This window comes from Talpa europaea, assembly GCF_964194135.1.
Source record: "Talpa europaea genome assembly, chromosome: 11".
In the NCBI taxonomy this organism is placed as follows: domain Eukaryota; kingdom Metazoa; phylum Chordata; class Mammalia; order Eulipotyphla; family Talpidae; genus Talpa; species Talpa europaea.
Genome location: NC_140078.1, coordinates 65,318,383 through 65,333,550, shown reverse-complemented (window position 1 = coordinate 65,333,550; position 15,168 = coordinate 65,318,383). Strand labels below are relative to the sequence as shown.

The 15,168-nt window shown below is 38.6% G+C and overlaps 1 protein-coding gene across 4 annotated transcripts in view; it reads right to left on the bottom strand.

The window, feature by feature from the left end:
* ARHGEF3 (Rho guanine nucleotide exchange factor 3) overlaps nt 1-15,168 on the bottom strand; it is a gene marked incomplete at both ends in the record, with an annotated part of 233,359 nt that overhangs the window by 9,761 nt on the left and 208,430 nt on the right. For all 4 annotated transcript variants that reach the window (XM_084247482.1, XM_084247479.1, XM_084247481.1 and 1 more), the window contains 5 exons: nt 1,666-1,923; nt 6,775-6,851; nt 7,007-7,103; nt 9,368-9,430; nt 12,413-12,583. In XM_084247482.1, the coding sequence (XP_084103608.1) occupies nt 1,666-1,923; nt 6,775-6,851; nt 7,007-7,103; nt 9,368-9,430; nt 12,413-12,583 (666 nt within the window). The remainder of the gene's footprint in view (nt 1-1,665; nt 1,924-6,774; nt 6,852-7,006; nt 7,104-9,367; nt 9,431-12,412; nt 12,584-15,168) is intronic.

Genomic DNA, 15,168 nt, shown 5'->3' with positions numbered 1-15,168 from the left:
CATCCCTAATGCCTGCATCCCGCCTGGTGCTGGACTGGGGGCCTGGTCTGTGTATGCCGACACATCGAAGACCTCTTGAATCAGGAGTCAGTCCTCATTCTTTTTGAGCCTTACAGGGGGCACCTGGCCCAGCTCTGCAACAGTGAGCCTCTCCACCAGCCCTGGTGGACAGACTGCAATAGGGGCTTAAATAAATGACCCACTTTTTAGCTCCATGTTATCACATCTTAAAGAAGTAGAAACGGCACAGGATTCACAGTCTACACTGATAGGATTCAGACATCAATTCCATCACTTGCTGGCTCTGAATATGGGCAGATTATTTGGCACCTCTTAGCTTCATTTCGAAATCGGTCTCAACAAGAATTGCTATCTCCTAGCTATTGTGAGGATTAAATGAGATACATAACCTGCAAGGCAATCACATAAAGTTGATTTACTAGTTGAATTTAAATGTCAACCATTAATGTATCTTGCTGCTTATTATTAGAAAGCAAAACAAAACCTTTCTGGGAGATGATGCAAAGTTTGCTCAGAAGTTCAAGGCTTCTAATATTTAAAACACCTATGCACATGTTCCTCTGTCATTGTCCCAGTTACAGTCAGGGAATGAACCCTTGTACTGGCCTCTTAGTCTCCATGTGCACTGCCACTTCCCTGGGCAGGTTTCCAGGGACCAGGCAGCACTGTCCTAACTTGCCTCCAGGCTTTAGTCTCTTTCTCTTCTGTCCCCTGTCCTTACAGACAAGGACAATAACAGGCCCAAGGTTACACAGCTTGTCAGTGATGCAATTGGGATATGAAACCCAAATCTCAGCTCAGAAAACAGATAACAAACAAAAACACAACAAAGAAAAAAAAAGGTCTCACATTGATATTTAAAACCCTCTATAAGCAGATCTGAATCCCTATCCTCTGCTTTCTCTCCTGCTGCCTCTTCAGAGTATTCTCGGACCCAGGCAGACTGATCCAGGCCATTTCCCAGACCTGAGTGGTCCTGCATTTCATGCATCTCTTTGATCAGTTTATTCATTCCTCTTGACCTGCCAATCTTTCCTGTGTGCCCTGCTGAGCACCACAATTGGAACTGAGCTCTCTGGGCAGAAGGTTCATCATTTACAATGTTTGTGATAAGGATCCCATTCTCCCTGGTCTTCTAGTGCTGTCAGGGAAGAATCCATATTTCTTCACACTCAATAAACATTTGCTGGTGAGAAGATCAACTAGACCCCACACTGCAATCAGGAGCTTAGGGTAAAGGGATCCTAAGTGGTTGCCAACTTCACAAAAGAGTTTTGCTTTTCACAAACGCAACTCCCACTTGCTACTAAACAGAGATATTCAATTTAAAATCTTCACAGAGATCTTAGCCCTCACAGCAACTGTAACAATCAAACTACAGTGCCACCGACACAGAATCAAGATATTTTGGAATCAAATGGACCTTAGCGTACATTTCATGCAAACACTGTTTTACAGTTAGGAAACTAAGGCAGGGAGATAAATCACTTGCAAAATCAAAATGCGACAGAGTCTAACCTGGAACCCAAGATTCCCAAGTCCCAGGAACCCATCATTCACCCATTTTCTTAATCCTTTAGCCATTATGGGGGGAATAGGTGGGAGAGTAAAATTTAAAGGGAAGAGAGAAAGAAACAAACTTACAGCTTCTTCCAGGTGCTGCTGATCTGGATTATCATTTGGTGTGTGCCTCAAAATTTCTCGAAGCAACAGAGGGTATTTTACTAAACGACTTCTTGGAATATCAAGGAAATTCCAGAGATCTAGTTTGCGGCTAAAGGGGGATTCTAAACATCGCTGTAGGAAATCTTGGACTCGGTGATCTTGTTTTTTGTGGTCCAGCAGAGCTTTGGCGGCTACTTGATTGCTGCAGTAGCTGTCGTAGGAGCTGAGACAAGGCAGCTATGAAAGGAACATGGAAAGAGAGTTGAAGTATTGAAATTACTCTGAAACTACAAGCTAACATCACTCACTGGGACCAAAAAACACCAAAAGGTCATCTCTGGGCCTGGCCCACATTCCTTTATCTGCATGGCTGGAGGAGACAGACCAGAATCTTCAAAACGGCAGGCAATTTAAGATTTCTAGGCCTGGGCTTGCTTGCACAAATTACTTTTCTTAGCTCACATTTACTTCTTTTATTGTTATGGTCTCCATTATAACATGTTTACATTTTTTTGCCAAACTCAACTTGAAAAATAAAAGAACTGGAATTACTGCAAACACATACAGTTCAGAATTTTCCTGAACTTCCATAAATATCTGGTAAGGGAAAAGTCTCCCATTATTTAAAAAAAATTGACTTTCTTTTAAGATTATTTGTGAAAAACTCATCTAGAAGACTTAGTGCACAAAAAGAAAGTAAAGCGTAGACTCTACTGTCTCGCCCTTTGCACAGCTTGATGCAAGCCCCTCTCTACAGTAGTTTAAGATTAGCTGATTCCAAGGAAGACCAATGATAAAGAACCCTAAGAAGTTAAAGCAAAAGTTTAATCAGTAAAAAAATTAGATGCAGGAAGCATTTAGAAAAATCTTTTAAATTCTTTCTGACAGGCCAGGAATGATTCTTGGTGGTAGCTAACATCACAATGCCACATAAATAACAATTCAGGTTAAAAACTTTGGAACACTTCAACTCTACTCTCTTCCTTTTAGCAAAACACCTACTTTTCTGACATATCCCATCAGTCACACTGTGCAAACACAGAGTCAGATATTCCGGAAAGGACAGCCCATCTTCCTTTCCCACTCTTCTCTCTCTCTCTATGGCATCCAGGACTTGGAATCCTAGTGCAATAATCTTTCAGCTTCCAGAATGTTACAAAGGCAACAAAGGACAGTCAATGGCCTCACTGGTTTGCTTCTTCATAACACCTGGTCTACAGAGGGACTCAGTGCAAGACAGTGGCAGAGGTCTTTCATTTCTGCATTCTCAGATATTCAAAGTTTGTATTCAAAAGGAGAAAATAAAAAATGTTTAATGGATTACCAGGTTAGGTAATATTTGCTGGTTTGGGAACATGGCTTAAAAATAATGTGGCAGCAGCATCTGAACGATAACAGGTCAAAGTATAAAAGTTCTCCTGCTGCTTTTATAACTCTTATTGAAATTATTTTCTCAGTGACTTAAACAACAACAACAAAAATATTACAGAAATAAAATTTAAGAAGTTTATTGGTTAGTTTAACATTCTTTGGAAATGTTACCTTCTTTACATGTTATTAAAAAAAACAAACCCCTATTTGTGTTAAAAAGAGTTGCAGAAGTTCTTTCCTCAATCTTATATTTGAAAGTCATGATAATTGTTACCTCTGCACAACACTCCCCCAGAAGTAACACCATGGCTTGTAATTTAGATTTTCAGAGTTAATTAAAAGGAGCCTCAGGCACTCGTAAGCTCATTTCCACTTCAACGTCTTTTAAAAAGACCTGGAAATGCTCAGTGTTTTCATCATGGAGTAACAAATCAGCAGTAACCACCGGATATAAACTATCGAGGAGCCCTGAGCACACTGCTCCTTGCTGTCCAATGGACCATTGCGCTCTCTGATCTTGCCACCTTCACTGCCATGGCAACCAAATCCGGTGGCCATCCTGTGTTCATACCTGATTGGATGCTCATTTCCTGGGCATGACCCAAAAGCTACCTGGCTCAGCTCACTGGCTAGAAAGAAGCCACAAGTGATATATAACTAAATAGGGTATGAAGGATCTAGAGATCTGGGTTCCCAAATACATACATACTCCCTTATATAAGGTGTTAGAGGTGTAACAATGCATTGGTTAAGAGGACAGATTCTGGAACGAGGAATAATTATATTCAAAGCCTAACTCAGTTGCTAGTGAGGTGATCCTTTTGAGTCTGGTTTTCTCCACTTAGAAAATCATATATAAATGTCCTCTTATCCTTAAGTAAAATTAGGCAGATCAAAAGTGTAGCATAGAGCTTGACTTCTGGCTAACAATCAGTTAAGTACTGGCTATTATTACTGGTCTTTAGAATTTTTTATTGAGAAAAAACTTGGGAGAAACTTTATTGGAAAAAACTTTTATTGAGAAAAAAACTTTGTCTCAGCTGGAGACAAAAACAGTCTGAAGCAAGTTTCCCCTCCATAGCTCTAAACTACTCAACGTCTCCTTAAATAGACTATTAGGAATTCCCAAGGGAAAGCTTTCATTTTTTTTCTTCCCAAGAAATTCTTTTATCTTCCTAACATTGCGAAAAGCAACAGAACAAATCTATTGTTTTTTTTGTTTGTTTGCATGCACCTAGATTCTTTATTTGGAATTAAAATTTAATTAAAACCCAAATTAACATGAGAATTTGCTGCCTTGTAGGGCTTATTTTTTTATGGAAAAAATTTTAGCCTAAAGATAAGTTACTAGGGATGTTTTGTTTCTTCATGACAAGGGTCCTTGACCCATTGGGAGGCTGATTCTCCATGATCATGGTGGTTCCCTAAAAAACAAAAACAAAAAACCTACCACACTGTTTCAGGTCTTCAAAGTAAAAGTAATTGATTCATTCTAAGGTTAAAAGGCTGATCAGGGCTGTCCCACTTGGGAGGTTCACTTGTTTAAGAGGGTTTTTTTCATTTTTCACTTTTTTTGGGGGGGAGGTACAAATAAATCAATTTTTCATGGGTCAAATAGGCTTTAACTTTTCTCATTCAAAGCTCACTAAGATGTTTATTTTGTTCTGTTAAAAATACCAGAACTCAAACAGATGTACCCTTTGGTTTACAGTTCCCACTTGCAGGGACACATCTGCAGTTAAAAGAGGGAAAACATTTAACAGCTCATCAGGCCTGAGAAATAAGGGCCATTTCTCATGAGGTCTGCTCACAATGGGCCAGTTGTTTAATTTGAGGCTGCACTTCATGCTGCAGGTCCCCATTTGATGCCTGAAGGGTCCAGATAGCAATGGACCAGCACAGTCACACTTTACTTGGGTATGCACAGAAAAGGACTGCATGCACACTTTACTTGGGTATGCACAGAAAAAGCCACCCTCAGATCAAATTAATTTCTTAGTAAAAGTGACAAATTAAAAAAAATGAATAACAAGGCAAATGCCTACATATATTTGCTTCTGGAATGAACTGACAATCTCTATGTAGTGTCTGAGGAAACCATATTGCTCCATGTTGCCTTGCTAAAAGCAGAGCAGACAGCGTGCTAATTCTCGAGTATGACCTCACTGGATCTTTTACTCCCATCAAAGCAGTCCAATAGGCTCAGGACATTTAAGAAATACCAAAGCAGACCCTCTCTCACACACCTTCTCTGTCTCTAGGTGGTTGACTCTAACTGAGAAATTTCTTTTTAGGCTAAGAAGTTAGAACATCTACCACCAGTTCGTAATAAAATTAAAGTCAAAATTATAAGATGAGTGATCTCTCCTGAAATATTAAGGCTCACTTTCTAAATTATTTATCTTAGAACATTACTTGCCTTCTAATACCCTTGGGATATTTCAGTCTCAGTGCTAAAAACTGACCCTGAACTAAAGCTATCTAAATCATGAAGTCTCTTGATGATCAAAGAAACTGAGAAGCAGAAGTTAAGAGGTAAACGTCAAAACTTAGGTACTGGAAGGCTTCAGGACAGTTAAAATACAAATATAACTGGACAAAGAGAACTCACAAGATGATAATAAGATTTTATTTATAACCTTCATGACACCCTCCAGAGAGATGACTCTAGTACTTAGTGTTGTGGCACTCGTCTATTTTCTGGATCATTGTGTGGAACAGAGGAATGAGAGACCTAATTCTACTTGGAAGAAGTATTCAAAATAATCTGTTTGTATTAACTGCTTTATGACAAATGAAAACACTTGGATCTGGGGTGGAACATTCAGCACTCATAGAAGGAAACAGTGCACAAGTGGTCGTAGTGTGGACTGAGGCAAACAGAGAGTGCATGTCTTGTCTAAAGTAAACTGAACAGGAGACTATACCCCAGATGATAAGAATACATTGTATAAAAATGAAGAATGATGTAAAAAATATATAAAATAAGTAAAAAAAAAACATAGTAAATTGAACAAATGAACAATGCCTTATGCAACCCAGTAAGATACAAATTTAGCCCCAGGGTCATAAATTTAGAATGCTAACTCTAAGGCATTCTTTGTTTAATTAGGAAAGGGAATGAATGAGTCATATTGGGATAAAGCTCAGTATAATACCCAATGCTCCTAAAATGCAACCTTGTGTTAAATATATACTAAATGTAGTAATATTTAGTTGTTACTTTATGGAACTACATTTGACCATGAGAGACTCTTGGTAGTCTGAATATAAGTCTTTTTTTTTTTTTATGGACAAAAATATGCCCCTGAATTTGTACTAGAATAGAGAGGGTAATAGCTACACTAGTAATTGGTCTCAATTGAATATTATTATTAATAGTTTTACTTTATTTGATGTGAAACTAGTAACAGTTCCATATGTACTTTTACTTATTTTATATAGCAAAAAGGCCATGTTGTTATCTTTAAATGCAGTTAATCTTTAATAAGAATAAAACTGTTTCATGCTTTGAAGAGGTAAAACCTAAAAATAATGAAACATTTTACTAGTAAATTTGTTATTTAAATGTTTTCTGATGTGAAACCAAAGTTTGTCAATCAAAAAAAGTCTAGCTAAACTGAAACTAGTTAAAAATAAAAAGGAGTCTAGTTAAAACGAAACTCCACCTAAATTATTAAATTTTATCATCAATCAAGACCAGAGAACTTTTCTTACCCAGCCAACAAGGATGGGACCAACATATTCAGTTGAGCCATCAGGCTTCCGAACATCTCGAAGCTGACTAAGGAGTTCTGGAAAACAAAAACAAAACCCAAAATGCTCATTCAGATATGAACAGGGCTGGAAGAAGTTCCTGGGTTACTCACATGATTACGTAATCATGACTTGTTATAAGACAACTCAATTAAGGTTTCAAGTCACAACTCATCTGGGAACAAAATTATACCTTCGTGTAGAGGAATTAGAGAGTCCAGTGTTCCAAAAATTTGATTCAACTCTTGTTCTGTCATTATGGAGAGTTTCAGCATGGGGTCATGATAGGCCTGCAGAAGAAGGGCAAGAGATGGGAAGTAAATATTTAAAATCAGAGGAAGTCAATGTAAATGGCTTCTGAGAGGTCCTACACAATAACAAAATTTTCAGTTCTCCCCAGCAACTTCTCTCATGCTCTGCAGAAACACCAGATGGGTGTGACTGGAGGAGATGAAGATCCAGCACTGATTTGAGCCTTCTGTGGTTGTTGAATAACCACAGCAGTTTTTTTAAAAGGCTTTTTAATACTAGTATAGCATACATCTAGGAAAGGGCACAAATCCTAAATTTAGACCAGATTTGATTTGTATAATATATTAACTTTATTGAAGATGCTGCAGTTTTAACAACTCCCACTTTATACAACAGTTACTAGTAATTCTTTTTCAATTGGTCTATTTTTAAACTAAGCAAAGAAAAAGTGATTAGCACCCTTTATAATAGATTTCAAGCAAGGAGAGGAAAATCTCTGCCCATCTTACCATTTTTTAATGAGAATAAACAACAAGAACACACAATAATACCCAGGGCACTGTAACACAACACAAACTCAGATAGCACAATCCCTGCTTTCAAGGAGTTTTATAAAGCTAACTGGGAAGATGAGAGAAACTCATGGAAATTTAAATCAATGTTTAAAAAAATAGCTCAAGGTTAAAAATAGGAGACATGTCATATGACAGCCAAATTTATCAAATCATTACTTCTCTAGAGGGTAAGAAAATTGAAGCTGCTGTGGTCAAGGGAGATTTTAGAGAAGAGCTGCTAGGCAATAAATATCACTGAAGAACGAGCTGAGATTTCCGCTTGCTCCTTCAGGATGGATGGATAAGGATTGTTGAAAGAAAAGAATTTCCAGGAAGACAGGACCACTAAAAGCAAAAGGGTAGCAGTAAAACATCTTAAAATACTTAGATTTGGGAAATCTTGAAGCAGGAAGGAGGAATTGGACATATGACTAGGAAGATGTTCTTTTCATTTTCCTCTTCCTTCATTCCTGCCTAAAAATCAGTATCTTGGGGGCCTCCCCTGGTGGCGCAGTGGTTGAGCGCTGGGTTGTGAAGCTGCCCGCAGCCTCTGCAGCGCAGGTTCGATCCCCAGCCGCCAGCAAGGGTCCTGCTCCTCTCAGCAATTCTCTCACCCTCCTGCGCTTCTGACTGTACCCAGTCAGAATAAATAAATAAATAAATAAACAAACAAACAAACAAACAAATCTTTAAAAAATAAATCAGTCTCTTGGATGTGTCTGAGTAAAACGTGGGAGGCCATATCTCACAAATACTACAGAGGGGGCTTCATATTAGCAGAAAGTTGAACTAAGTACTCATAAAAGAAGGGAGGCATCTTTCTAACTCTGTGATTCTTGGAGGAGGCTGTGAATATCAAATGAGTCTCTATTTTAGCCTTGGAGGGGTCACTAAACTGGAAAGATTTTTGAGGAAGGTTTGCTGTCATGACTATATGGATACAAGACATGTGTTTCTTCTCCTTTCCCACAAATTATGTGACCAAAAAACCAAGTTTCCATAAAATTTTTTTAAGCTAGCATACCTCACTCAGCCACTTTACTTGTGAGATTTCAATGACTGTTTCTAAGACACCTTCCAGGTGCAGTTTCAGACATCCTTGCCTTCTCTCAGGGTTAAGGATAAGGCCCTGCATGTAAGACTTCTAGGACAAGAAAAGTACATAAAGCCAGGCCTTCACAAATACTTTCTGATTAAACTGAAGTATTCTTTGAGATGCATTAAAACATGCAGGGGAGAACCCCTCAATGTGCCCGGTTCAGGGAGACTTCTTGTTCTGAGCCATTTTCTCATTGGCTGGGTTTGTGCAGCTTCTCAATTTCTGATGACTTATCTGAGCCATAAAGTAAGTGTTCACACACATGCAATTTGCAGCAACATGGATGGCGCTGGAAGGGATCATGCTCAGCGAAATAAGCCAGAAAGAAAAAGAAAAATACCGGATGGTCTCACTCATAGCAGGAATCTAGAAAACTTAAATAAGGGACCAGGAAAATGAATAACTATAAGAAAGTGAAATCAAAATCAACAAAAAACTATGAACCAGAGACACTTTTTTGGGGGTGGGGGGCGGGAGGGGAGGGATTGGGGTCAGAATGGGGGGGTTGCAATTGTATGGGGAATATAAAAATAAAATTTATTATTAAAAAAAAAAGAAAGTGTTCACAAAGCACAATCATACAGTTGTGAAATTACTCAGAGGAAAAAAAATATGAGATGACTCAAATGACCGCTGGATTTGGATTTACCTTTTTTGCCAATTTCAAGTCCTCTATCAAGTCTTCTTCTCCTTGGGAAAGTTCAAAGATTGCCTGCCAGGAAAAAAAAAATACAGTCACTGTATTCTCCCCTTCATTTATGAAACCATGTTCAAAGGGTTCTGGTTATAGCTTTCAAAGCCCCAAATCTACTTATTTCTTAAATCTTTTGAAGGATTCTTAAAACATTAAATTAACCCGCAGCAAATATATCTAGCAGCTAAAATCTGCAAAGGAAAGGTTTCTGCAAGACTTCTATAGAACATGCTTATCTCTTTGTGGGAGGAAGAGATTCCCACCTACATCACTAATACAAGTCACCTTTCATGGCACACAGCTTTCATGCAGCCAGATGAGAGGGAACTATTTTAGGTAAAATAATTACAGCTTGAGTCATGGATTCCACATCTCTTTTGTGAGTAGAAATCATAATAAATGACTCAGGGTCTGTTATCAGTAATGGACATGGCAGAATTATTAATTTGACCATCTCAATTTGTCTTCTTTCTGTTCAATAGAAGATGAAGCTCAACAGAAAGCCTTATTCCTATCAGCCACTATCTTGAGGTGGGAAGAATCCAGTATTTTATCACTGTATTTGGCAAAGTTCATTCATTCTAAATTACTTCTCCACCCTATACAGTACAATAAATAAAATTACAGGCGCTAACTGTGTGTAAGAGTGTATAAATAAATTGCTTCTAATTTGGCTGCATGAGCCCATCAAAATTTATGAGCTATGAAGGGCAGAGCAATCTCTCACTCTCATCTGGGAGTTAAATTGTCAGCAACATGACATTATTTCTTTTTATTAATTTCTTTTTTAAATTTACATCTTTATATCATTCTTTTTTCCCCCTAAAATTCCCACCACCAGTTCACCCGTGAACCATCACCACAGTCCCTTGTGCTCTTCCCTCCCCTGTTTTGATCCCTTTTTCTCCCCCTCTCTTGCATTTATGGTTGCCTACTAATTTTGTTGTTGTTGCTGTTATTACTGTTATATTTTCCCCTGATTCCTTATTTGGTTCCCCTATATTCTTACTATAAATGAATCCATTCAATATTTTTCTTTTTCCTTCTGGCTTATTTCACTGAGCATGATCCCTTCTAGCTCCATCCATGAGTAACGTGACATTATTAAAAGACTACATATTTGTGGGACTATTGCATTTCTTTCAGACTAGAGGGAAGAAGTGAGCAGGCTTGGAGAACACTCTCCATTCCTGGGGTGGGTAGAGTGCAGGGTGGTGAGTGTGCTCTCAGGCAAAGCGGGCCCAGGCGGAACACAGCGCTGGGGCCAGCTCACGGTGACCCCCCACCCCCTTCCCAGGCCCAATAAAATGAACACGTCATGCCCTTCTGGTACTGTACTACAGTTAACCTTTTATTTGAAATAATTATCGACTCACATGAGAAGTTACAAAAATAGTACAGAGAGGTCCTGTGTACCTATTTATTACCCTGCTCCCCCAAGGGTGGAATGTTACATAACTCTAGTGCAGTATCAAAACCAGGAAGTAGATTGGCACAATACATTCAACTAATAATCTTTACTTGGACTTTCCTCGGATTTCCTTATATCTCTGTTTTATTAGTGCTCACTTACAGAAATATCTGGCTGTCTAACTGACCAAATGTGATCCCCTATTAGAGGAAAGTCATAGAACTCGACACTGGGAACACAACACGGTCATGTGTTTGCGGGGGCAGCACAATGCTACCCTGTGGGCTCAAACCCCAACTCTGTAGCTTTCTGGGTGGGTGATCTTGTGCTCATTGTAACTCAATAATCTTGTCATCTGCAGAGCCAGTCCTTTCCTCCTCCCTTCCTTTCTACTATCAGACTGGACAATTTACATATGGACACTTGATATTTGGGAAAACACAGAAAAGTATAAAGAAAAGAAATTTTTAACCATAGTGTCACCTTGTTATCCATTAAGGTTTTACTATACTTCTTCACCAGTTATTTTCAGTACATATGTTGCTTTTATTCATTTTTAGATAGATAGTACATTAGCATAGTTAAAAATTTACAGTACAGGAATAGGAATGTGATGAAAACTTTGCCTCTTATCTTATTCCAGCCACCCAGCTCCCCTCCCAGGAGGCAACAAGGTTAACAGTTCCTTAAATGTTCCTCCAGAAATATCTGATGGTACTATAAATAAATACATATTCATTTTTGCTTCTTCCATATAAATGGTAGCTCATACCCCATCTTGTGCTGTGCTTTGTCCACTACCAATACATACACCAGCACTTCTTATGTTTCTATAGTTACATAGTGTTCCATGTATGGACACATCTAACCACTCCCTGGTTATAGATCTCCAGGCTTTTTCCAGCACTTGCATATAGCTACACTGTGATGAATAACTGTGCATATACATCCTTTCCTATGTGGTCAAGTTGTCCTGGAAGACAAATTCCTATAAAAGAAATAAGTAAAAAATCTAAAGAGATTTCAAATACTCCTTTTGCCAATGTCAAGTTCTTCACAAAAAAAAAGATACCCCAAGGAGCTTACAAGATGATGCACATGTGAAGCTCTTTGCTCAACCTGGCACATCACAAGCTCTCTATAAAGGGCAATATCATTGTTGTGTAGAGCTGTTAATACAGTGTATGTAGAATACAGGGCGTGAAATTAACTGCATTCTGTAGAAAAGGAGCTTGCCATATGACTGAATCAATCAAAATTTCATAAATGGCATATTTTAGAATATTCTGTAAGTTGTTAATAAAACTCAAGTGATTATTTTTGTGAACTCCAGAATCCTACATAGACAATTCTTGATTCATCTTCTTTGTAAATTCCAATTTTCACATATTTCTTTTTAAGGTGGGGGCCAGACCTACCCAGCTGGAGGCTGGTTCCTCAAATCTTCCCACAAAGTCTGATTCCGTTTGTACTCCTTCTACAAATGCAATGAAGAACTGATTTGGAGGCTGTAGTCCAGACCCCAGCTTGGCTCTTGCCTGTAGCACCTTGTGGCAGACACATGCAGACTCCATGGGTCCCAAACTTACCTCCTGACGTTTGATTTCTTTGGATGTAAGCATCTGATTGACACACACATCAAAGGTCTCACTCCACAGCTTGCTATCTCTCCGCTTAGTGCTTGAGGAGGCTGCATTTCTGGACCAGGGTCGGGGGGTAAGGATGTCAGGCCGGCTCTCACTACGGAAGCTAATGGAGCGCTAAACAATGAGAAAAAATAAACCGTCATGGGGGGGCAACAGGAGGGCTGGGCGGATCACTGGAGCAGCTTCCTGTCACTGACAGCACATAAATCAGACATTCACCAAAAAAAAAAAAGAGGACAATGCCACAAGATCTTTGGGCATTGTCCTGGGCCTATATACTATGGAAAACTGGGCAAGAGATCTCTTTCATGCACATTAGGGCAGTATCCATTCTGTAAGAACTAGATGACAAGGGTTCCACAGCATCATAACATTTCTACTAAAGTCATGTCCTAAGGTAGCTCCCAGAGGACTCCTCCCTGATTCAGAAGAATCAGGGCTATCAGTAATGGGATGTTTTTGTTTGTTTGATTTTGGTAAATCTGGCCAGTGTGCTGTCTTGCCTTCTCTTTCTAGGTACAGAATTCCACTCTCCTTGGGTATACTGTCACCTGGGTTTGAATTCAAGAGACTTTTGAGTCTCTTGAAAACCTCTGAGTTCAAGAGATAAGTAATGGGGAGTTTCTTACAACAACTCTCTCTGGTCACAAAGAAGAGTGTCTGCAACAGGAGAGAATAATGGCACACACAGAATGGAGGATAGAGAATGAAGGGAGGGAACAAGTTTTACCAATATTGCTCAAGCCCCTGGATCCCGCTGTGCCTAAATCTAGGAAGAGCCATCTTATACTAAGGGATGTATACATTCCCATTTCTGTTTACATTAATCTCAGTTGAGGCTCTGTTAACTTGAAAAGTACTCATATATATACACTAAACACCATCTTAGTAGTAAATGATGCCTATCCCTGAGACATATTTTCTTATTTTCCAAAGAGGTCCCAGTAGTCTTCGGAGTGATCTAAACATGAGATAGCACTGTGGCTAAAACATGCTACCACAGTGTTTTCTCATGACAAGTGCAAATAATGAAGAAGGAACCTGAGTGTATTATCTTAGCCTTCACCCTTAAAGGATTCAACTCATTTACTTGAAACTTTGCCAAATCAATAAGGTGTTGCTGTGCTCAAAAATCACGTTGTACCATGTCCATGGCCTTCAGTGTGAAATTCCCACTCCTCATACTGGCAAAGAAGATCTCTTGTAATCTGACCACATTCTATATATCTAGGATAACTTCCTGCCACTCACCCATAGCTTCCTATTTTCTAGCCCTGCTAGGCTATCAGTCATTCCTTAAATGCATCATGCTTTTCCGTCCTTCTGTGCTTTCTTCACAGCAGTCTTCTCTTCCTAGAATGATTTTCTTTTATTTCCTAGCAGGATAACTCCTAGCTCTCCTCAGAATATAATTCAAACCTTCCTCTAGGAAGCTTTTACCAATGTTTTCCCACCTTCTCCCAGAGCAATTTGGACATATTTCTGATAAAGCAACGATGGTGTTTTAAAATTGCACTTATTGGTCACTTGTTCTGAACTATAAACTTTTTGAGGGCAGGAACTGATTTTACAAGTAACAGTATGAATCTTCATCATTTAGCTATTTGAAGGTAGCTTCCAAATATTTTGAGATTCAACAACACAATTTAAGAAAGTAAATTTTAAGAGAACATTGTTAAATAATGGCTTGGTGAAATATTATTGTCATTAAGACAATTCTGAGATAATTTGACCAGCTGAAAACCCCTTCTATGTAAGTCAAAATAAAATCAGGATTAAAATCTGTATATGAACAATGTTTACAATTATGGAAAAAATGTACATGAGCAAAGATATACAGGAAACACCACAAAATTCTATTGTTTTTGTCTGATGATGTTATAGGTCCTTCTTATCTTAGTTTTACACATTTTTACCATGCAAGAAAAATGAATAAATGAAAAAAATATAAGAAGAAAAAAAATGTACTTGCAAGAGGCTTCAGAGTATTATCTTAACCTCTGGAAGCAGGAAGAGAGCTCTGTTTGCAAGTAGCAACACGGCAGCTCAGGTTGGCACCGGCATCCCTGCATTCCCAGGCTCATAAATTAGCTCGTGATCATGGGACCAGCCATGTGCTGGTCAAGAAAGTACTTGCACTAAATACAGTTCATTAATGGTATCTCGCAAATCCTTGTGATCTTTCGAAAACAGGCCCTTATAAACAGTGACCAGACTAATGCTTGCACTCAGAATCAATTAGCCACAGGCAGAGAAAGGTCAAAACAAGCAAGTGAGTCATCAAGTAACTTGCTCATCTCAGTTTGCGGACAGCTACCAGCCAGTCATAGCAGTTAAAGAGCAGAAAAAGAGGAAAAGATGAAAAAGAATATTCAAAATGAAAAGCATTTACCACTTTCACTTGAGAGAATCAATCACCCATCTAGGTGCATTTTTAATCCCTGACCAATTCTGAAACACCACCCCCCACCAGCCCAGCTAGAAAGTAATTTACACCTAATTTTAAATTTTCATACATTGTCAAGTAAATAAAATTAAGTACAAATCTCATTTTCCCAAGTCCACTTCCCAGTAATTGTGACTAAGTTTGTTCAAGAGATTTCAAAATTTTATCCATGCACTTGCTAATAATGACAGAAAATGAATTTTTTTCATTCAATAATGTCTTTCCATGATAGTATATAAAACTCACTTTAAAA